This window comes from Argiope bruennichi, chromosome 1 (assembly GCF_947563725.1).
Source record: "Argiope bruennichi chromosome 1, qqArgBrue1.1, whole genome shotgun sequence".
Taxonomy (NCBI): domain Eukaryota; kingdom Metazoa; phylum Arthropoda; class Arachnida; order Araneae; family Araneidae; genus Argiope; species Argiope bruennichi.
In genome coordinates this window covers 57,519,634-57,544,352 of record NC_079151.1, presented here as the reverse complement: position 1 = coordinate 57,544,352, position 24,719 = coordinate 57,519,634, and the positions used below count along the sequence as shown (strand labels likewise).

The 24,719-nt window shown below is 25.2% G+C and overlaps 1 protein-coding gene across 2 annotated transcripts; it reads right to left on the bottom strand.

Annotated features, from left to right (window-relative positions):
• Window positions 1-1,365: 1,365 nt before the first annotated feature.
• Window positions 1,366-23,538, bottom strand: LOC129966334 (centromere protein J-like). Of its 2 annotated transcripts, XM_056080756.1 has the most exons (23): window positions 23,331-23,538; window positions 23,051-23,142; window positions 22,731-22,889; window positions 21,179-21,333; window positions 20,258-20,294; window positions 19,480-19,523; window positions 18,242-18,376; window positions 16,607-16,900; window positions 14,401-14,511; window positions 11,290-11,342; window positions 10,102-10,454; window positions 9,637-9,683; window positions 8,696-8,896; window positions 7,731-7,822; window positions 6,691-6,784; window positions 5,924-6,088; window positions 3,857-3,981; window positions 3,477-3,729; window positions 3,165-3,305; window positions 3,006-3,076; window positions 2,178-2,376; window positions 1,957-2,088; window positions 1,366-1,480 (listed from the first exon to the last, which is right to left on the bottom strand). In XM_056080756.1, exons 2-23 carry the CDS (start codon window positions 23,082-23,084, stop codon window positions 1,439-1,441), a joined length of 2,937 nt encoding a protein of 978 aa, XP_055936731.1. In that variant the 5' UTR covers window positions 23,085-23,142; window positions 23,331-23,538; the 3' UTR covers window positions 1,366-1,438. The 2 variants fall into 2 exon arrangements, with proteins under 2 accessions (XP_055936731.1, XP_055936738.1); XM_056080763.1 differs by lacking the exon at window positions 18,242-18,376.
• Window positions 23,539-24,719: the final 1,181 nt, after the last annotated feature.

Below are 24,719 nucleotides of genomic sequence, written 5' to 3'. Positions count from 1 at the left end.
TTCACAGACATTGGTCCTTTTCTCAAATCTTTAAGACGGCGATATTCTTTTGGTAATAACATTTTACTAACAGAGCATGTTCTACCTTTGACAAAGTCATGGCTATAACTTAAAAGATACATGACTATTATTATCATAATAATTTTTAAATTAAAGTGGTATTCATTTTAACATAATACAGAGCAAAAACAATGTTTTAATAATCTACAAATAACTATTGCAAAAAAAAATGAACTAAATTTATTATTATTATTGTGCAATTTATTTCCCCATGTTGTAAATATAACATATACCAAATTTCTTCAACATACTCCAAGTAGTTTTTCTTTTACAGTCCTTCAAACTCTTGCACTTTAATTATAACTACCCTGTATGTGTTTAATTTCAACCACATAAAGGAGGCATGGATTTGATAATACAGGTATTTGGGAGACCAACTGGGAAAAGAAATGACCTTGCCCTTTTTCACAGAGAGTTGATAATGTTTTAGAACTTTCATCAGTAGTTTTGCTTGTTGTGTGAAATAGTTATAAAATACATTATTGTGATTACAACACATATGCGAAACATGTGTTTTTCTTCTGTCAGATATATAAAAGCTCCATATTTATGATACTGATTTTCAGTTACTCTTAATAATGAGAGCTTTTCATCCAAACTGTTATATTAAAATTAAAAATATAATGCTCCTGCTTACTTATTTACATTATTTATTATATTTTATGCTAATCAAATTAGAATTATAATATTGTGTAACATAATTTAAAATTTATTATGTAATAAATTAAGTATGCAAGGGTATTTGGCATATTTTAAACTTTTATATAAGTTTAAAAAACATCAACTTGTAGAAAATCCCTTGTCATTTTGCTTTGCTTTGAGAGCAGCTTACTGCTGATAGCACTTTAAATCATAATAGTATCTATCCAACTGGAACTTATATATTAAAGTTCCAAAGTAAATGCTATATTTTACACAAGTGTAGTTAAAAATTGTTTGCTATAAATATGCATTTTGCACAACAAACAAAACCATTGACGAAAGCCCTAAAGAATTATCAGCCTTTGAAAAGGGTGGTTGTAAATCCTTCTCCTAAATTTTCTAGTAACTGAATCTTCACTGAAAAAGGGAACCTCAACCATATTCTGTTCCATATCATATATGTATAATTAGTATTAATTTTTTTTTTATCTTGGGCTCACAAAATATAAGCAAAAGAGAACAATTCATTTAAATCAGTCTATCAAAAATTTAATATATACTTCAGCATAAAATTAATTTCATTTAAATATATATATACATACATACAAAAATATCAAGTTATAGCATAACATCTAAAAAACACTTTTTTATGTGCATGCTCACAATACTCATATTTACAATGTAGCAGCATTACTAAATTCAATATCTGTACAAAGTTTTTAAAAAATATATATACCTAGCTACATGTGAATCCTTGAATTGAAAGTTTGAATTCATTCTGCAATAAAACATATACTAATTAATGAAAATGTAATATGAATCATACACTCTGCTTAAAATAGAAAATATTTTCAGTAGGTACAACACTTGAAAAATTTTGTTGTCTATTAATGATAAAATCTTATTTATGGAAATATTTAATTTCTAACAGTAAATTTCAAATAACATCTATGGACTTTATATCTTTGGATACAATTTTTCTTCTATTTTATCTATAAAATTACAATCAATACATAAGCATAGAAAACGGGATCATCAAGATTCAATGAAGTAAGCATGCTTTAATTTTAGAAATATTTATCAGTTTAGTTTGAAAGTGTAATTAATTAATTTTCCACTTTCCAACACTTTTTGGATTAAGAAATTCAAAATTTCCTCATTTTCCATTTTAGAATTGATTTTTAAATTCCCATTTTTTTTTTCAGTTGGCCCATGCTGTGGCAACCCTGAGATATTTCAAACAGTATTCTTTACCTGTAGGATCTTGGTATCTAACAAGATACGTCCATCTTTATCCTTCTTCTTTACTCTACCATTTGAATAGCGTGTTTCCTGACTTCCATCTTCATAAATTATCTTTACAGAACCATCTGGATATTCTTTGCGCTAAAAAGAAAAGGGGGGAAAAACATTAATGCATAATTTTACAATAAATTGAAAAATGTTAAGAATAAAAAAACATTTAGGTGCTTAACCATATATTTGGCTGTCCGAATTTCTTTTATTCCATTTTTGAATTGAGCAATTTCAGTGCCATCTGCTTCTATTGTTACTTTTGTTCCATCATTATATTCAATTTTTTCAGACCCATCAGGAAAAAGATAACGAGTTTGCGTAGTACCATCAGGAAATTTTACCTCCTCAAGGCCTGGTGATCGTTTTTCAATTTGACCACTATTATAAAAATAAAGTTACTAAGATAATATAGTAATAATATGCATTAATAAAATATAATGCTAGTTACTTGAAATGGACTATTTTGAGGACAACTAAATAAATTCAACATAACATTTATTTACTTTTTGGGGGAGGGATGCGGAAGAATATTAACAGCATGATCTACAAAAGTATTGTGGAGTTGAATAAAGACAAACTTGGCTGTAATAGGAAATGAAAGTAAAATGCCTAAGATCTTTGCAAATGTATTCTTCAATGATAATGATCACAAGTTCGAGTATCTATTATAAAAATTAAATAATTCATATTTGCTTTTTATTATGCCTGTCTTGCTCACTTATTAGGGTTCTATCTCTCTTGTTCTGAGTTTAGTGTTCTATACTACTTATTATAAAAGTTAGATAAAATATAAGAAACAAAGATTTAATGATCTATCATATAACTTCCCTATGTAAATTCTCTCTTTAAATGTTAACACTTTTAAGTACCATTTCCATCCATACATTCTGCTTTAATATAACATCTACTCTATGTGCTTTCTGATTAATGAAAAGATATAATATATTATACAATATTTATTTCAAAAAAGAACACATAACAAAAAACTAAATCAGAATTAAATTTACTTTGGATGTTCTGTGACTTCTATACCTCCAGGAAAACGTTTTTCAATTACACCAGTAATAAACTTGCAAATCTGCATATTAAAGAAAATTAATTATATAATTTGATTATTATATAGCATTGATTTTCCGAAAATGATACATAGCAATTTGAATACTTACTACACTGCTGTCAGGATAGACTTCTTTCACATCACCATTTGGATATCGATATGTTATTGTTTCACCATCAGCACTGATATGCTTTATAATACCACTAGGTTTGATTATTTCTTTTTCACCAGAAAAATAAATTCTCTCAATCTAACAACAGAAAAATAAATTCTCTCAATCTAACAAAAGATATTTTAATAGTTTTATTACCAAAAAAGAACATGAAAAATAAATAACATTATTGTTTTTCAAAAAATTCAAGAAACACAAATGTGTTTGCAGAATTAATTTATATATTAAAAATTTTAAAAAAAGCTTTACTTGATTATCATGCTTTAATTCCTCATATGGAAGTTCCTCTTTAAGAGATTCATTAATTATAGAACTTTCACTATTCGCTTCATTCGGATTACAAGGTGCATTAGAGATATTAGCACCATCTCCATCACCTGTTTGTAAATTGCTTTGCAATGATTCTGGTTGTCTGTTGTCGAATTCAGGAATCAAATTAAAGCGAACTCGATGTTTAGAAGAGTTGCTATCAGCTTTATCATCATTTTCTGAATCATGGCTCCTGAAATTTTAAAAATTGTACTTAATAAAACAAAAAAGCAATATATTTATTAATTATATATATATATATAATTCTGACTCCAAGATTTTATAAAAATATAGCTGTCTAATATGAAATTCTTACTTACTTAGCTGTAGTTTCTGATGAAGTCAGTGGAACATTATTATTTAAATGACTTTTTGATGTGGGAGATTCTTTCCTTTTTGCTGCTAATTTCTTTCCAGATTCAGGTCTCTTTTTTATGTGCCTAGACTATAGAATTGCATATATAATACAAAACAAAAGAATTTTTTTAAAAAATATGCTACATTACCCAAAAAATATATATAAATATAAATAATTCCCAAAAATAATTTAAAGGAAAGCCTACTGATAGTTTTTTTTTTTTTATTATTTTAATCATTAGTGCAAAATCCTTTTTGAAAACAATAAAGTATATAACTATAACTGCAAATGGACTGAATTTTTGAATGCCGATTCAAAAATGTTATATAAATAAATAAAATTTATGTTGTATCACATCTAATTAGTAGCTATATTAGAGATAGCAGGATTAAAAATATAAGACAATGTTTAGCTTTCAATGCACGTCATTAGTAAAATTTTTATACAAAATTATATTACCACTTTTATCTATTTTTTTATGCTAATGATAAAAATTTAAGATCATGAATTCATACTTTCAGTTGTTTTTAAAGGAATTTAATGTCTTTAAAATTAATTTTAAATAACTAATATAATTGAAAAGAAGGACCATTGATTAATTGATTTAGAAATCTTGATCATATTCCACTACAGATTCAATAAAAAGACAGAATGCATACAAATACAATGTCAAACCTCCAAGAGGCCAAACTAGCACTTCACATTTTCAATGCTCATTTCAAATTCAGATTCTTCTTAATTATTTATTTTCTTGAAATTACATTGGTACAAATGCTCTTCAGTTTTTAAATTTTCAATTATATACATATGATTCCCCCTCCTAAGCTTAAAATATTATTCAATAAAAACAATTCTGCGACGTGAAAGGTTAAAGAACCAAAAAGAAAAAGAAGTGAAGCAGTACTGGCTTATCAAATTTCTAATGAATTGAGATAAAGAATGCAAATATTTGGAAGCTGAAAATTTTAAACCAGATAATAAATAAGCATATGTTTATTTTTTCATTTACTATTACTCAGTATGGAAAATCTTGCATCTTTAGAATTTACATCTTTTCAAACTTTTTAATATATCATATATATTATAAATATATCAAAACTTTTTTTTCTTTTACTGAAGATTTATTTTTACATCTCAGATATATTATTAAGTCGTAAAATAAATTCTAAATAAAAATAATAAACAAATCCCTTTTATTTTCAAGAAGCATTATAATAGATAAAATACCACTAAAAATTTATAATACATTTTTCTAATGCAGTAAGTTTCCTAATAAGGAAGATAGTTTTACAAATAGTTCTAATGGATATTAGTTCAACCAATGACTTACGGCCTTGGCAAAAATATGAGAAATTTTGGAAACTACAAGAATTTTGGTAATAGCACTATTAGGATTTGAGTTAGGTTGTTTGTTTGATGCTTTGTCATAGAAATTATAAAAAGCTAAGAGACAAAACTGAAAATCAGTCAGACAAGTCAACATATCTCTCTCTTTCGATAGTTGTCCCTGAGTACTCCATGCTGATACAATTGTTTGTTACAGATTACTTGATTGTGTGCTGCTTTTTACTGCACTTGTTTTTTTTTTTTTTTTTTTTTTTTTTTTGTATGTATGCATGTTTCAGTAATGTTTTGTTACTGTGTTTTTTTGCTTTCACGTTGAATAAAGCATCATGATTTGCTATTGAGCCAGTTAAACTCTTCACTGTACAATCCATGCATGGATCTGAAAATTTTTGGTAACAATATTATTTACAACAAAGCCTTAAAAAACATAGAATCTTAAATATAACTCATTTTATAAATAAAGCAAAAGAATTAAATTTCTGAAGGTTTTTTTTTTTTTTTTTCAAAAATTATTTGCAATAATTTATTTATTAGTTAAGAAACATCTCAAAAGTACAAAAAAATTAAACAAATACTGTATAAATAACTTAAGATTATTGTATTAAGGCAGTTCTATTTTTATTAATCTATTATTTTAGATATTAATTATTTTATTACACTATTAAGAAGTATTCATACTAACCTTTAAAGTAGCCAGTAAATCTTGACACTGCTCTTCTAAAGTTATATTTTCTAATTTTAAACTATCTCTCTCTTGTTCTGCAGCTATCAATTGATTCTTCAACCTTTTATTTTCATTAGTAAACCTAATTCTTTGTCTCTTTAATTCTTCTTGCAACTTTTCTACCTACTAAGAAATATTCCACATATAAGTAGACTAGACAAAACCTTTTAGAAAACTAAATTGCATAAATTCTGATACAACTTGGCATCACATTTAATAGTTATTCACAGGTTTAAGATAAACATTAAAATGAACACATGAACATACTGCCATTTATATTAAAACCTGTAATAAAATAAAAACATAGAAACCTTAAAAGAATAGTATATATCAAATCTGTACATATCCAAAGAGAGATTTAAATTATTATTATAAAAGATTATTTTGTTTAGCTGATGATCTGTATAAAATTTTTAAGTCATCTACTGATCTCATCTGAAACAAAATATTTTTTTCCATTTCCATCTTGTTTTAAATTTAATTTACTTTGCAACTTAACTTACTTCTTGCAATTCACTAAATGACAATATTAATTTTTTGTCTTTAAAATCTTATACAAAAATCAAACAATATTCATTAAGAATCTGAAATTAATATATATATATATTATATCCGTCTTAAATTTCTAGTGTATTCTTGATATATATAATGAAATGATAAACGAGTTATTCAACAAGTTTTTTTAAAGAATGTTTTTAATATTCATTTCCATAAACAACAGTAACCTCTTGTCTCAGAACTGTCAATTCTTCACGTTCTTTTCTGTTTGGATTATCCCTCCGCAATTTTTGGTACCTATTGAAAGTTTCTTCTCGCATCCTATAATTCAAAAAAGTATTACAATTATAAAAAAAATTACAAAATTAAATCTACAAGTTTATTTTTTGGTATTCATTTATAAATATAAAATTGAATTTTAATGTAAATATAAACATTAAATGTTTTATTCATCATTTCCCTTGAAGTATCTTCATTTCCAATGTCAGATATAAATAAATATTCCATTTGAACATTTATCATTAAATTTGATGATCCACACTTCAAGATTATAATAGTAGATTAAATAGAAATGTTTCTTTCTTCATCTTTTCCAAGCAAAAATTCACAGATAGTCTGACTAAAGATTTGCACTTAAATTATATACATGGAATGTTGTTGCACTTTTATAGAAAAATATTTGAATAACAGAAAGAAATTATAACCATAAAATTTAAATATTCTATGACCATTAATTTAATAACAACATATATGATATAACAATGAATTACTTCTTTTTATCACAGGAATAACTTTTCTTATTCAAGTAAAGAAATAAGCATTACAAAGAAAAATAATTTTTTTAACTTTTCAAACAGGTAAAAACATACATCACAATTCATAAACACTTAGATTAATAAAATGTAAATTTGCTTGGTAAATAGCATCAGCATACTATGAGCCAATAAATAACTAAAAAACTATTTCAAAATGCCTATTTCTTTCAGTAGAGTTATCAGTAAAATGCATCATAGTTTGCTTGTAGTATCAAAATTTTAAATTGATGATTCTAAATACAAAACATGGTCTGTTTTAATAAATTTATAAACTTAAATACTTATTTTTTAAATGAATTGTCAGTAAAATTTGTTTTGTCTGTTAGATTTTAAATCTAAAATGAGAATCATAATGCTGTAAGAAACCTGTATGAAAAATAATACAAAAGGTGACAAAATATAAATATAGTAACATTTGAAATTAGAAATAGGACCATCAAAGAGATACTTGCTTTAACTGACGCCTTTTATCTTCTAATTTTTTCTCTTCTTCTTCCTTATGTTTTTGGAGTTCATCCCAACCTTTTTGCAATTTTTTCAAATTCTAAAAATAAAACAGTTTCAACACAAATGCATCTTGCAGAATAATATGCCCTTAAACAGAAAATTTTATTAAAACTGTGCAGAGTTTTTGCTATAAAATCAATTTAACAGAGAAAATAAAAGAAAAATTTTGTTACATGGGTTTAAAATGTATGTTGGAAAGATAAATTTTCAAATAATGAGTTACCTCATTATTAAAGTATTTATTTTCAATATCAAATATTAAGTTTGCACAGGGAAAAGTGACAGGATTCATAATTATTCACAGCAAGAGTTCATTTTTTTACTTCAAAGAATATATATATATTAGGTGCTGTCTAAAGGATAACCGGGAGTAGTTTCTTTGAATGCACAAAGATAATTTTATTGGGATTATAAAAACATTTCTATATAAAAGAAAAATAAATAGGGATAATTACAACAGTGTAACTTTTGTTAATTAATTTTATAATAATTTAAGAAAGTGCTTTGTTTGATTAGAAAGTAACTTACTTGTATAATTGTAATGGATATTTAAAAAAAAACTTGCTTGGGTCTTTTATTTTAAATTTAATGCTTATGGGAGCTTATAATACAAATTTAAGAATGTTCTTTCTTGCAAAGTATTATTACTTACTAATGCACTGATAATTTGGCAAGCTATACTTTTAAAAACAATTGCAAAAAAAAAAATTAATATAATTTAGATGTGATTATCTTCATTGATATAAGAATGAGACATAACTAAGAAGAAATCCTTTTGATACTAAAATATTACGAATGCATTAATCTAAAAGCAGCAAGATCATGAAAGTTTTGAGATAACCAGGTACTAAACAATATATTTGAAAATCTTTAACAATGAAAATACAAACAAATTATAATAAATGCTTACTTCATCTCTTTCAACACGAATAGTTGCCAAATGCAAATTATGCTCTTGATAAGTCTTTTTCTCTTTTTCAAGTTCAGAAATAAGTTCTTGATACGTTTGTATTTCTTTTTCTAATTCTTCCATCTTTTGGCAAAGTTTTGCTTTTACCTCTGATATGTCATTCTGATCATATGATGATTTCGGAATACCATAATTATTATTCTAAACAAAGCATACATGACAAAGTTAGTTTCTTAATCTTTTATATTATATGTATTTCTTCATAAATTAATTACCAAGAAATCATAACTTTGCAGCCAAAACAAATTTTTTAACATAGTCAGTTATATTCCAAAATTTTATTAGATGATAAAATTAACATAATATTAATATCATGTTAGTATAATTTGATCTTACAAAGTTTCTGCATTAATTATTATTAAATGTACACAAAAAAAAAACTATGGCATTTCATTCTGAAGCATTTCAGATTATTAATTTTATTAATCAAATCAATGATGTTCAATAATTATATTTTTATTATTTAAAGGATCCGTACAATGCTACAACAATGGCCAAGATCAGATTTTTTAATACTATGCTAAATACTATGTAATCAATATCAAACTGACAATAAATTGTAATGATATTCTCATACTGAAATAATAAATTTAAAAAAATGACACAATTATAGTGAAAAGACAGAAAAGAAAATAGCTTTTTAAAATCAAAGTAGAAAGTAAAAGTTCATATATCTAAACAAACAATATTCATATATCTATATTTAAAATAACTAATCGGACAGCCTCTAAAAAGAAAATATATATATGCAATGTAACTAATAGTTCCCAAAGCTTTTTATAAGTATACAATCATCCAATACACAATCATCAAATACAATATTACACCATACCATAACCTCAATTTATCAATCAATAAATAGGAAAAAAAATATTATTTACCTGAAAACCGTTTATAGTCTTTTCATTTTCATAAGAATTAAGCACATCTAAAAATAGAAACCACTAATTAAAAACATTAAATAATTTTAAATATTTGAATTGAGTTTAAAATTATATGCTTGAAGAGCATATTCCCAACAATAGGCATACAGATTATGTTAGCACAGACTAATGAAAAATCATCTTGGAATGAAAGTTGATTTACATTAAGTATAGTACTTAAAATTTCTAAATAATTTATATCAGAATTTCCTTTTTATCAGATCAAAAAATGAAATTTAGAACTTTTTATCGAATCAAAGAGTTCATAATTATTAAAATTTGTATTATACAACCATATAAAATTACTAGTAATTAAGAATTCTATGCAGAAATTAAAATGTGCAGTATAATATAAATGCAACTAAAACAATATTATATATTAGTTCAAAATAGGCAGCAATGTTAAAAAAATGCTTACTTTACCTGATCCAGTTACAGCTTTAACATGACTGGTTGCATCTGCTGCAGGATTAAATATGACAGAAGATGATGACGAATCTGTACTAGACTCACTATCAAGCACTACTGGAGAAAGTTGACCATTTACTTTATTGTTCAGGTCAACAGGCGTGCTACACCTTTCATGAACACAATTCTCTTCATAGGCATCTTTATTTATACTAGACGTTTCCTTTTTTAGAGATGCTATTCTAAGATCTGTATCCAATATAATGTCTTGCAATCGTTGTTTTCTTTGTTCTTCCAGAAAATTACCAAGATTCAAGTTTTCAGAATTAACAGGGATTTCATCCCTATTTAGTTTTTCTGAATGATCACTGAAATAAAAATAAAATTTTTATGATGAATAGAAATCTAGACTTTTATTTGTCTTATTCAATACTATTAAGAGAATTAGATTTTTTTTAAATTAATTAGTTATTCTCATATTTTAGTACATTAGCACTCACTCTATAATTTTATTTTATTTTTTTTGCATAAAATTAATCAAAGTCAAATTGAAAGATTATCATTGACTTCGTAAATATCATAACTCCTCTTAATAACTAGATAGTTTACTTTTGTGAGGAGCGACATATTCTTTTCATGTCAATCATAAGAACCAATTTTTAAAAATAGTGTTTAAATTCATATATAAATACTAATATGCACCTATTATGAAAAAAAAATTATCAATCAAATACTTTAAAATTTAAATCAGATATTAAACTCCAGTTATGTATAATTTTAATTTTCCATATATTTTTTCGCATTCAGTAAAACAAAATATAAAATTCATATCATTCCATAATAAGTATTCATTCAAAAGTTTGCATTAAAAATAATACATTGCATATGTATTTTCCTGCATGCCTACTTATTCTTTAAAATAATACACAATGAATTAAAAGTATGAACAAGAATGTCAGTAAAAATAGTAAGGGAAAAAAACTAGATGATAATAAAAATCTAAGGAGTATTTAAAATGAATAAAGCATTTTTCAACACTTAACTTACCTCCATAAAATTTCCATGAATGGAATAAAGAAAAAAATAAAACTATTTTTGAAAACCGCTGTCTTTAGCAGAAAATACATCTACATTTTATACAAATGATTCATCAAAAATGAAAATTAAATATTAATTATAAACAAGAAAGTACTTAATGCATACAAATCAAATCCTGCACTAACTGGAGGGCTTGGTTTCCTCATTCGATACAATGGCTGAAAAGACGAAACAAAATCAAATTAAATTTATTGAATTTTCAAAAAATTGTTTTTGCTTATATTATGAGCTAAGAAATAAAAGGACATTTATGTAGAATTTTCCCCAATTAACAAATATCTTAGAACTTCAATGTAAAAAATACCTACAAAAAAAAAGACTAAAAACTAATTTAGAAAAAGTTATTCAGTATTACAACCAAAGTCAATTTTATGATATTTAAAATATGTCAGTCATATAATTTTGGGAGAAATAGGAAAGAAAATATTTTTTGTGTGTGTGTGTGTGTGCCAGCAATACATAACAGTATTGAAAATCGTTAACAAAACAACGAAACAAACTTTGTATATATTCTATTCTAAAAGTGAGTAATGTCATTACGTAGCAAATCAATGATTGAAAATTTTGCATATACAATTATGGAATTGAAATTTTTGTCATATGACATTTAGATCTATATCAACACTTATGAAAGCTTTGAAATTATGACTATAAAATTAAATTTTTGTCACATGACATTTATTTGTTTACAGACTTTAACTTTGAATCTCACTGCTCAAGGGAACCTCATAAAATAGTATACAATCATTTTATTTCATTCAAGAGTGATTCAGTTGGTTAGTCGTTTTTATTAAAATTATTCACCCATAATTACATAGCAAATGTGTAAAATTTCAGCATTCAGACTTTAAATATTCATATAAATATTTCTAGCAAGAAAAAATATGCTTCTACTGTATGAGACTTTTAATGAAACATTTTTAAAGGTATATGTATGTTGGGGAGTGAGAGAGTAACATAACTTCTAGTAAATAAATAGGAGAAAAATTAACTTAAAATTGCATCCTTATTCTCCTCTTTCATGACTAAGTCATGAAAAGTGAAAGGTTTAAGTTTAAGCAGCTTTAATTTTTTTATTATTATTATTATGAAATCCATAACCAGGGAAATAAGTGCTCAGAAAAATAAAGCAGAATAAAAGAGAGAGTGAAACTACATTCAGAGTTAAAATAGCTTTAAAAGGGATCTTCCCAACATCTAGCTGCACAAGCATTTATTTCAGCCACATGATTTTCAAACAATATAGCCGATTAATTATGAGCAATTAAACTTATAAAAATAAGACTATGAGAAACATGAAAAAGCCAAATGCCCATTTAACTAGAAATCAAAAGTGATGTTTCAATTCAGATGGTCAGAAAATGACTAATTTTAAGAATGCAGATAAACTGAATTAAGAAATTCAATTTATACAACTCATAATATATACAACTTGTACAATTCTTAGCATAATTAAAGTTAAAAATTCTTTTATTTTTACTACATGTAACTTGAAAAAATTTATTTAAAAATAGATACTTTCACACCCAGGCAAATCAACTATATTTCTAAACCATAAGTTTAATTTTACATCAGTGTTTCACAAATTTCTATAACTTCTATTTTCAGTACATCAATTATCGGTGCTATCTATTTAAACATCAATACAAATAGCATAATAAATACTATTATATCAAAAATCCCATTAATTAAAAAAATTAATCCAACTAGGTAAAAATAGTACAGAAATGTCAATTTTTTATGAGAAAAGTGCTGTAAGAGTACTTTCAATTAATTGAATATAAATATACAAGAATACGACATACAAATATAGTAACATATGAGTTTTAAATCATATGTAAAAAGAATTGTAGATAAATTTCAGATTTGTTTTCCTTTAAATATTCATAATTTAGAGATAATTAGATTATAAATTTTCATAATTTTATAATCACATTTACATAATTATTTTATAAATACTTTATACAGAATAATAATAAACGATTTTTCTACACTGTTTATTAATATACAGGATGTTTATAAAGTCCCGGACCCATTTTGATGTTTAATAACTCATCAAATAATAAAGATAGATTAAAATTAATAACATAAATGGTTAAATAGACTCAAAAAGTTTCATGACCCTTGTCAATGAACTTCCACGTGTGCCCCCTTCGTCGCACGGAGAATATCAAGTCGATAGTCAATTTCACGCCAGGTAGCGACAAGCATGTCGGCATCCACAGAGCCATTTGCGCACTTTATGGCGATTAACAATGCCAGAAACATGAAAGGATGCTTCATCGGAGAACATTATGCTCTTCAGAAAATCAGCAGCATCTTCTATCCTCCTTAGCATATCTGTTGCAAAGGCCATCCTCCTAGGCCTATCGTTCGGTTCCAAAACTTGAACAATTTGAACTTTGTATGCATGCAGTCTTAATTTTTTCTTAATAACCTTGTACACCCTCGAAATTGGCATATCCAATTCTGTTGCCGCTGATCTCACAGATATTCTAGGATTGTGTAAAAATGTCTCCCTGACACGCTCAACATCAAAATCACTTGTGCAAGGACGTCTGGAACGTTTCTTATCTTCGATACTTCCAATTTCTAGAAAATTCTTTTTCCACCGCAAGATGCTGTTTTTGGATGGAGGATCTTTTTGGTAAATTCTTCTGAAATTTCTCTGTGCTTGCACTATCGATTTCATTTCTATGAACCACCATAAAATCTGTGTTTTCTCTTGTGGTGTACGCATTCTCCTTAATATCCACTCGAATAAAACATCACATACAAAAGTACTACATAGAACAAACACATCAAAAGTAAACATAACATTGCAATAGTTGCCAAAAACAAAAGAGAGAAAAATGCAATTAATAAGCAGACAATATTTAGAAAAGTACAGATATTTAGACTGGAAAATGAAATTATCTGAAAATAACCACACGTGCAGACGATATTTACAAAAGTAAAAATATTCAAACCTGAAAAGGAAAATATATGAGTTATTCCATCAATAAATGCCATAAGTTTGTTTATATCTTTATTATTTTACGAGTTATTAAACATCAAAATGGGTCCGGGACTTTATAAACACCCTGTATAACAACAATATATATTTAAAATAAGATATACAATAAAATACAAAATGAAAAAAATTAAATAAAAAATTATTAATAATAAAAGCTATTACTAAATTTTGCTTAATAGAAAATGTGAAATTATCAATACCTGAATGGATTCCCCTTGTAAAACTCTTTGAACAATTGATGAATCACTATTAAATGAACTATTCTGAGCACAATTTTCTAATAATTCAAATTCAGCAAGTTCTTTCTTTTCCTGACAGTCAAAGAAAAAAAAAATCAAATAGTTTATAATATTTAGAAATACAAACAAAATTCATATATTTCAAAAAGTATACAAACAAGAACTCATATATGCATTCATAAAAAGAAAATTTTTGTAAGCAATAAAACTACATGACAAAAATAAAATTAAAAGCATATTTATGACTTCAGTACTGATTTCAACAAAATTTTATTTAGTAAAAACTTTATTAAAATATCTTTCATAATTATTGAAGCAGGAGTCTAAGATGCAGCTCATATTTTAACAACCTTGAAAAATTTTCCTTGCAATATTACTAAACCATTTTTAAAAAGTTATCTATAAAAACTAGTTTTAACAAAATTAAACTAATTAGCCAATGTTCAAATATTTCAGGAACAGAAAACAATATTTTAATGTTTGAATTTGTAACTATATTGTGAGAAAAAGAAAACAATATTTTAATGTTTGAATTTGTAACTATATTGTGAGAAAAAGAAAACAATATTTTAATGTTTGAATTTGTAACTATATTGTGAGAAAAAAAAATGAAAAAATGAAAGCAATATTTTAATTAGAATCATTGAAATGACATTAAAAATGAGCATGTTAGTAAACAATAGTAAAATAAAAGTACCAATTTCTTAATTTGTTACTATTATGACATTATTTTTTAAATTTACTGATGAAATGAAAAAGTCAAAAATATATTTTCAAGTGAAGATAAAGGTATTTTTAATAAATTAATAAAAAAATCTGGATTTATTGAGAAGCGAAAAAGTTAAAATACACAAAATAACTTAGAAGAATTCAAATATGTCAAATTATGATTAGATTAATTTAGTATGTTTGAATCAAATTTAATTAAAATATTTAAAAACTATTTATAAAACACATATATATTACACAAATCTTTGTTTTTGATGCTGTCAGTAAACTTAGTACTAGCAGAAATAATTAAGAAAACAATGAAAATTCAATCAATTTCAGCAGACTTCAAAAGATAGAGACACCTCTTTTGAATATCTTAAAACTACACTTTCATATACTAAAACAGCAGAAATTGTTATTTACATAATTTCCATTTACTGCATCCAAGTTATTTTTTTAACTCTATAATATTTACTAGAGTTCAATTAAATTTCACTTTGTGTTATCTTCAGAAAATTTACAAAAATTTTCAAAACTTTCTGAAATATAATAGAAAAACATTAACTAGTAGCAAATGAAATAACACCATTCCAGTTAAGATACCTGAATCAGTAAAAACAATATTAATCCAAAATGCTTAATTTAAGATAATAAAATTTAGTACTTTTCCATTAGCCAGGCGCAAATGTTGCCAATTGTGAACCAAATGCGAGCCAAGTCACCAAGCGAATTCAGAGAATAGAGCATGTGGCCCTAAGAAATTTGGCGGAATTCTACATTATTTGGCGATTTCCCGCTTGCGCCCAGCTAACGGAAAGTACCTAAAATTTTAAGTTTGAATATGTTCTGTCCTTCTGTCTCAATCAAATTAAAACATGTTAGGAACTAATGAAAGGAGACTAATATTATACTATATATACACCCAATGTTCAGATCTACAATTATCAAATTGATTTGTGAAAATAAAAAAAAGGCCATAATATGAAAATGGACATCTTTTTACCAATTCATTGATATAAAATAAAACTACATACTTAATTCAACAAATATCATACAATAAATACCCTTCAATATACTTGCTAGCATTAAATATTTAATTATTTTAATCATAGACAATTCATAAAAAAAAAAATTATGTTAATTTTTATTAATATGACTGGATAACAAAGAAATATAATACATGTGGTGAATTGAATACAAGCCAGTAACAGCGCTTCTACCCGAACAGCTGTTTTGGTGAAATCGGATCGTTACTGGACTGCTAACCAAAAGGTCCCAGGTTCTATCCTAACGCGTCCCTTAACTCTTCATACATTTATGACAATAGCCTTTATATTTTTTTAACCTTTATAATAACCTCATACAAAATAAAATGCGGTTCAGATGGAAAAAAGACATAAAAAATATTATTTTAAAGAAATATATTTGAATTTAAAAATCAGCTCGGAAGACTTACCATGTTTAGACGTTCAACACAATTATTTTGATCATCATTTGAATTTTCGCTTTCTAAGGTATTGCAATCTTCCTCAGAATTACCAATATCTATATATTTATCTTCATCCAATGTTAAAGAACTTCCAGGCATGTCATATAATTTTTCTTCTTTATCTGATGATGCTTTGTTTGGAACAAATAATTCATGTTCAATGAACTTCACATTTTTTATTTTTTGTGGATCTGATTGATTTATTTTAAAGGCTGGGTTTAATTTCAAAATAGGCTTTGTTTGATGTTCAACATCTGAATTCTGAAAAATAATAAAGAGCAATTTATTCTTGGCAGACAGAAATCACTTTGTTGAATGCAATCAATAACTTTAAGAAAATATTAATGTTTATTCTGCAAAACTAATTAATATAATCAAAATTTCTAAAGAAATATCTCTAAATAGGCTAGTTCAAAATGAAATTAGAGTCATATATATAAATATTCACAGCATTAATAGAATACCAATCAATAGAATTTTAAATACTGTTTTTTTTTTTTTTTTTTTTTCCCATACCTATGAGACAAGGCTTAAAAAAAAGTGTTTCACCTATTGTTTGAAAAATGTTAATTTTTTTAGTGCTTTATGCACTGAAAACTAAACATTGTTAATTAATCAATCTTTCAGATTTATTCTGATGTACTTCGGATTAAATTTTTAAAAAAATAAAGAAAAGACTTCTAATCTAATTTTTAGAGCCATTCAAGGTGGAAAATTAAAATTTATTTTCATACATGCACATTCAATATTTAATATTTGTGTAATTCATGCATTATTATTTAAATTCTAATGAGAACTTTGAATTTTATGAAGTTTCTTAAGTTTCAATATTAACTGTGATGATTTTGCAACCATGTTCCTTTCTGTTAAAAAGTTATTTTTTTAATCATTTTTTATTTGATGTAGATTAATTGGAATCCCTTATCATTTGCTCTAATTTCACTGATTTGGATTTCATGGCATCAGTTAAAATGATTTTGAATTTCAAGTCAATATTCTCAATTTAATAAAAAATTCAAAGATCTAAAAATTTACACATTCAACAGTATGTGGGCAAAGTGCTCAACAATTAATAAAAACATAGTTAATATGATATGAATAAACTGTTATAAAGTTTGTTAATCGTTATAGTTAATTGAAATAGTTATTGCTATAAAGTTTGCATGTAAAACTAAATTCTGCAAATAAATAATATAAAAATTTGAAAGCATTCTCATTCAAAATTTTTACTTAATACAATAAAGCAAAAGAGATTATGAAAATATTTTCTGAAAATAATTGTAAAACATTCAATTTACAACATATTTCAGATTTTGGGACCAAATTTTTTTTTTTTTTTTTTTTTTTTTTGAAATACCAAAAAAATCTTACAACAATAAAAAAATAATAATAAAAAAAATTATATAATTAGGAATTCTAATCTTCAAAATTTAATAAACACTGAAATAAAACTTTTTTTTTCCAACTGGATAACACTTCATAAAATAAAATAAGATTTAACAAAATATTGTTATTGTATTGAAATGTACATTTACATGTATTAATACAACAAATACAGAATTGGTACAAAGGCCAAATTAAAAACTTAACAATACTAAATACCTGCGCTGATGAGATTTTTTTTGTTTTGGTCAAATTTGTATTTTGTTTGGGGAGGTAACGTAATAACCCTGACCTCTTTCTCAAAAATGGCTGCTTTGGTCTTATAGGGGGCATTGCTGCAATTGGTGAACTATCCTTTAGAAAATAATAATAATAAATAAGATAATATAGAAATCATAATAAAATATCCAAATAACTTGATGAAAACAAATCTACAAATTGATTTATATTTAAACACTAGAATAAACTTTATCTGTCAGATAAAAGTGAAATGGGTTACAAATTCCACTTTTCTATTACAAAAGAGGAACATCACAATAAATTAAAGATCACTGATTAAAACTTCAAAAAAAAATCATACTATCATACCTTAAACAAAAACATACCATAACAATGAGGTACAAAGAGTTTCAGCTTTATTATTCAATAACAAAAAAATAATAATAATAATAACAATAATAATCTTGTCATATTCTTTCCTGTCATATGTCCAGAAATCAAAAATACATTTAAAAAAAATACTCTAATAGCAGAAACTTAAATATGCTCCCCTTAACTTTCTCATACACTTCCACAACATATGCTTTATTGAATAAAAAAGGAATTCCAATATAATACCTTCTAATGGATTTGATAAAAATTTGATATGGTTAGTCAATTTTGATAGAAATTTCATTCATCATTCTACATAAAATTCATTTTATCCATTTTTACACAAAGCAAATTTCACTCATCTAGTTCATTGAATTTTTGAGTTACTGTATTTATTGACACTTAGAGACAATATGCTCATAGTTGGATTTCTTTTAAATCAAAATTTGATACAAACCTACATTTAAAGGTAAGAACTGCAGATCAAATTTTGTATGTCTAGCTCATTCTTTTATTTATTTATTTTATTAGTTTACGCACATAAAGAATGACAAATAAGAACACAGACATAATTCTAAAAATTTGTTTTTCAGACTTGGGACTACAAAGCGGGAATGATTTAAATCTTGTGATCAAATATTTTGACAATTATAGCAATTTGTTATTACATACTTCAAATGTAAGAAATCTTTTAAAAAAATTTGAGCTGCTTCAATAATAGGTTTGCATAAAAATTGAAAAAAAAGTTATTATTTAAGGAAAATACAATAACAACATTAGCAACAAATGCAGCTAATTATTGAAAAACTTTGCAAACATTCACCAAAATGAGGAAAAATACATAAAATATGTTTAAATAAAATTACCTCATTCTCTTTCAGAGAAATACCACTTGGAAAGTTCGATTCATCTGAAATTTGATATAAAATATTTTTAAAATATTAAATATACCATAAAAACAATTTTATTTCTTTATATCAAGCCTTGCTGTGAAGATTTGAATTGTGGGGAGAGAAAAAAAAAAGATTCATTACAATTTCAGTACATTTTCTATGCACACACACAAAAAAAATACAATAATGAAAATGTTGTTGTTTTTTAATTTTCTTTTCTTTATTAATTTGAATTTACAATATGTACTGAACAGGTAACTTTTTAAAAAAAATTTTAATATTACTCTTTTTTTATGCAAGAAATTATAGGATAACTGTTATATGTAGAAACAAAGAATTAAAATCAGCAAAACTTTTTAATCAGAAATTGTTTTTTATTCTCAGTATCCATAAAGCAACCATATTGTTATGAAAAAAAATCACTAATTTTGAATATAAAATCAATATAGTAAGCTCTCAATTTAGCCAACTAATCAAGAAGAAAAAATGATTACAAAATTGGAAGTCTGTTAAATCATGATATGTTATGAATAATATTAAAAAAAATAGTAAAACAACATCTTGTAAATTGATAACCTTGAAATTGTACTAAGTATAAAATATTTAAAATACATATCATCTTAGTAAAATAAAAAAAATATCAAGTAAATTAGAAAGATGAAAAAAGTTAAAGAAAATTTGTCAAATTCTGTCTTGAAATTCAACGTCTATTGATCTAATACTTTGATCGATAAAATACAAATAATCTTACTATTAGAAACTACATCATCCACATCAGCAATGTCATCCTGAAAATAATAAGAAGCAAAATTAGGTAAAAGCTCGATTTTAGAAAAATTTAATAAAAGTCATGATTATTTAATAACAGTAAATTTGTAACAGTGTATTTAAACATAACATTTAATATATATAAGGAAAGTGAAAAATATAACATCCATCTTAAAGAACACTTCATATCTACATGCTAAATTTATAGAGCTTCCATAGCAGAATCAAACTTTTTGTGACATTTAGAAAAATTATTGGAATGGACAATTTTCAAGTAAATGGTTAGAAAGAAATAATGCTCCATTTTTCATTTTTGAATGACTCTTTAAATGGATTTTATGCACATCATATTTAAGAATATCATAATTCATGTACAAAGAAGCCTTTCAAGACATGTCACCTAGTAAAGATACTGATTTGACATAACATGTATATTTTTATGCAATGAAAAATATTTTTTTTTTATTTTAAAGAATTTTTCTTTGTTTTATATAATTTTTGCTCTTAATAATATAGTGTTCTCTTTTTTAAAATTGTTTCCAGCATTCCTAAAAAAAATCATCACATTTCTTTCATATATTATTTAAGCATTTTCAAAAACTGATTAACAAAATTCCATTTTTATTGTAATTAACTGTAAAAATTACTGACGTATTAAGATTGAGGGGGGGGGGGACATTCTCATATGTTGAGATAGTTTCTAATTCTATTTATCATAAATAAATTATTATTATTATTATTTCAAGAAGAAAGGAAACTGGATGCATTTGTCTTTTTCGTAACAAAACAATCTAAAGTATTATTTAAAAATAAAAGAATATCAATTCATTTCTCCAATGAAAGGTATTTATAAAAATAAAAGCTTACAAATACTACCTAAAAGAAAAGAAATTAAGTACAGAACCTTGCTTTTGTGAAGACTTGTACTGCTATAAGAAGAATCACTAAAACAACCCATTAAATGCCCTGTTACTGATGAATCTTGAAGAGTATTATCAGATTCTGATAAATTTTTATCAGCAATCTCATCTAATAGTTTTCTGTCCTTAGCAAGAGTTCCTAGAGAATGTTATAATAATTAAATATAGTTCAATTCATTTATATACAATTAAAAATTTACAATATAAAATAAATTATAAATTATTGCTAAAAATAATTAAACTAAAATTCATTAATAATTTTAATTTTTTAATTAAAATTACTACTAATTTTTTTAATTCATGAAATTTATTTGAAATGTAAATTGCCATCAACTGATAAATGCTTCATATACAAAATTTATTTAAAGTTCTTTGAGTAATTCTGGAACACTTCAAACTTATATGATTATCAAAAATGTAAATCTTCCATTTCAAAAGCAATAAAATATGGAAGAATCAACAAAATTTTATTTAGCAAATGATTTTACAATAAAAGGTCACTAACAGAAATGAGTAAAAAAATATAATTATTTTAAACAAAAAAAATTCTTACTGACACTTTAATATGTTTGGATAAAATAAATAAATAAATAAAACTACTTGATTACACAAAGAATAGTAGGAAATTAAAGAAATCAAAATCTTATTTTATTACAGGTTTAAAAAATATTGAAAAAAATGAAGGAAAAACAAAGATGCTTAACAAACAGACAACACATTGTGTTTCTTCCTACATTAATTACTCAAAACAGAAATTATCTTAATACATCTCCAAATAAAATTATTTTTAACAGTTTTTCAGTAACAAATGCTTCACATTAAGCAATTATGTTTAACAATAATGCAGCATAAAAAGAACAGTTCACATGAATTTCAAATAATATCGTACATAATTTTATATGCAATTTCATTTAAACTGTTTTGTAATATTAATTTGGAAGTAATTCATGTTTTTGAGTTATCCTAATATTTTCTTATCATTCCATCAAGATTTATATATATGTAAACACATAAGCAAATATGTAAACACATTTTTAGCAGTTTCATGGCCAAAGAGAGGAGAAACTTTTATAATTTTAAAATATCACTTTTATTCCATCCGGGAGGCATAATTTATGTATAAGAAACATGGACAAACTGGTGTCCGTTCAAAAAGCAATACAAGAGCAAAAAAAGGACAGAAATATTTATCCTTATGATTATATACTGTGAGATACTAATACGGATTTTTGTACATGTGTCGATTTAGGATAGGGAAATCTAGGTATCTTTTAAAAGAATTTGTTTAGATCAACAAATTTTTATCTCTTCACTCACAATGCGGGAACTTGTCGATTTCAGCAATCTTACAGAGCTTCTGTTGAATTAATTAAATAAAAAAGGTGGAACTGGATCAGGAAATAAGAGAATATTTTAGAATGTATAAGGGCTAAATTAAGATAAAAATTAGGAAATCAATTAGGCTTTAATTTAGATTTAAAGATATCATTACAAATATATATATATATATTATGTATCTTTAGTATACATTAATACCTAAACTATTTTCAGACAGAAGATCTTGCTTTATTTTTTCTATGTTCTTAATTCTTGATTGCTCCAATAAATTTCTGTGTTCAGCCCGCTGTTTGTCGAGAAATTTTTCTCTTTGGTTTTCACTCCATTCTCTCAAATGATTGATAACAGCCCTCACATCTAAAAAAGATTGCATATTATTAAATAACCTTATATATTCTTATTTAATTTATAATTTCTAAAAGCAATTAAAAGATGTATAGAAATGGTTACTATTAAAATAACTTTTAATAGTAAACATTAAAAATATTTTTAAAAGTCAAATTAAATCCAAACCTTACCAGAAAATTTGTGAATATTCGTGAAATCTGCCATTTCCTTCTTAATAACAACCTTGGGCTGAGGGGAGGCAGAAAGTGAAAACCGTAACAAACTGCAACATTTAATTTAAACTATGTAAATGCAACTAAATACATAATAAAATTTATCTTAAATTTCTATATCAACTATGAAAAGTTTCTAAATCTATATATTTTGAATTGAAAAATAACATTTATTTTGAACAAACACAGGAATCAATTTGCAGAATACGCTAACCAAAAATAAACAAATATAACTTACTAAATCGTCTACTGTTTGAACGCATACAAATTTTGATAGCACTTTCTAATCTTAAATAAAATCGTGATAATTTGAATTCTTGGTCACAAAAACTAAATATATAAGAACAGCAAGCAAATATTAAGAAGTGTGAAACATTTTGCCATGGTTATACATCTTTCAAAGGCATGTCCAAATCAAAATAAAGTCACATTTACTACAAATTCATTTGCCGCGCGCAATTTCTTTTGTGTTCATTTCACATCATTTCCTTTCTTTGTATCACTCTGAAACCGAAACGAACAAGTATTTCTTTTTTTTTTCTCCCCCCCCCCCTTCCCTTCAAAAATTTTAATTTTCTTCAGAAAAAAAAATTATGAATTATTAATTGAATTGTACCTGAAACTTTCTATTTATTAATTTTTTAATAAGTTAATCCGATAATATAAAAGAAGGATTAGACACTTGAAAAAGAGAGGGGAGAGATGCATAAGACATAAGTAGGAAAATGTATATGTATTATATCTGTATGTAGGAATTCTTAAAAAACTTTCTAAAATTATCTATGAAGTTGCTTAATCAAAAAGTAGTTAATAATACTAGATGATAAAAACTGAAACAAATATAATAAGCAAAAATGTTTCCATCTTAATGAATCGGTTCGATGAAATGTAGCAGCTTATGTAAGCGAGTAGTTCATTTCATGAAAAATAAAAATATCTATTTGATAAATAAATAATTGACAATGCTCTCAAGGCAACACTTATTGATATAATCGATTAAAAATAGGGTAAATTTTGTTAGTTAAATCATTTTAATATGATAATGTTTATAAGCTTAGTGTTTGCGATGATGATGAAAAACATACAAGCCTCTTTTTACTTAAACCTATCGGCCGTATTCACCAACCGTTGTTAAACATCAGCTGATGATTAAACGCTGATCAGCAGTCAAATCGGTATTCACCACACCTATCAACCATTGCTGCTAAACATCAGTTGTAGTTACTGTTGATGAAGATGTCATTTTTGTCAAAACTATGTCAGATCAAACAGATGTCAAAACTACCAAATTTGGCATGTAGTTTCTTTTGGATAGTAGGTTTCCACCAAGAAAAAGTTTTTTTTTTTTTTTCAAAGTCTTACCGAGATTTTTAACTAAGCATTAATCAAAATTCTGAGAATTTTTATATTAATTAACTTCGAAATATATTATCTCACAAAACATTTTAATGATTAGTTTTTTCCAATAAACTGGTTTTAGTTCAGTACGATTTTTTTCCTTTACCAAACTTTTAAATATATGCTTAAGCGTATTTTAAAAAGATACCTTTTACTGCTTTCGTTACAACGTCATTATGTCATTGCGGAGTTGTTAAATGCATTTTTGATTATTTTTACCATATTATTT

Coding starts and splice junctions, on each gene's coding strand:
- LOC129966334 (XM_056080756.1), bottom strand. CDS start 23,084: ATGGCAGATTTCACGAATATTCACAAATTTTCTG. Junction 14,512..16,606: donor GTGTTGAACGTCTAAACATG/GTAAGTCTTCCG, acceptor TTTGACTGTCAG/GAAAAGAAAGAACTTGCTGA. Junction 3,077..3,164: donor TCTATCCTGACAGCAGTGTA/GTAAGTATTCAA, acceptor TTTAATATGCAG/ATTTGCAAGTTTATTACTGG.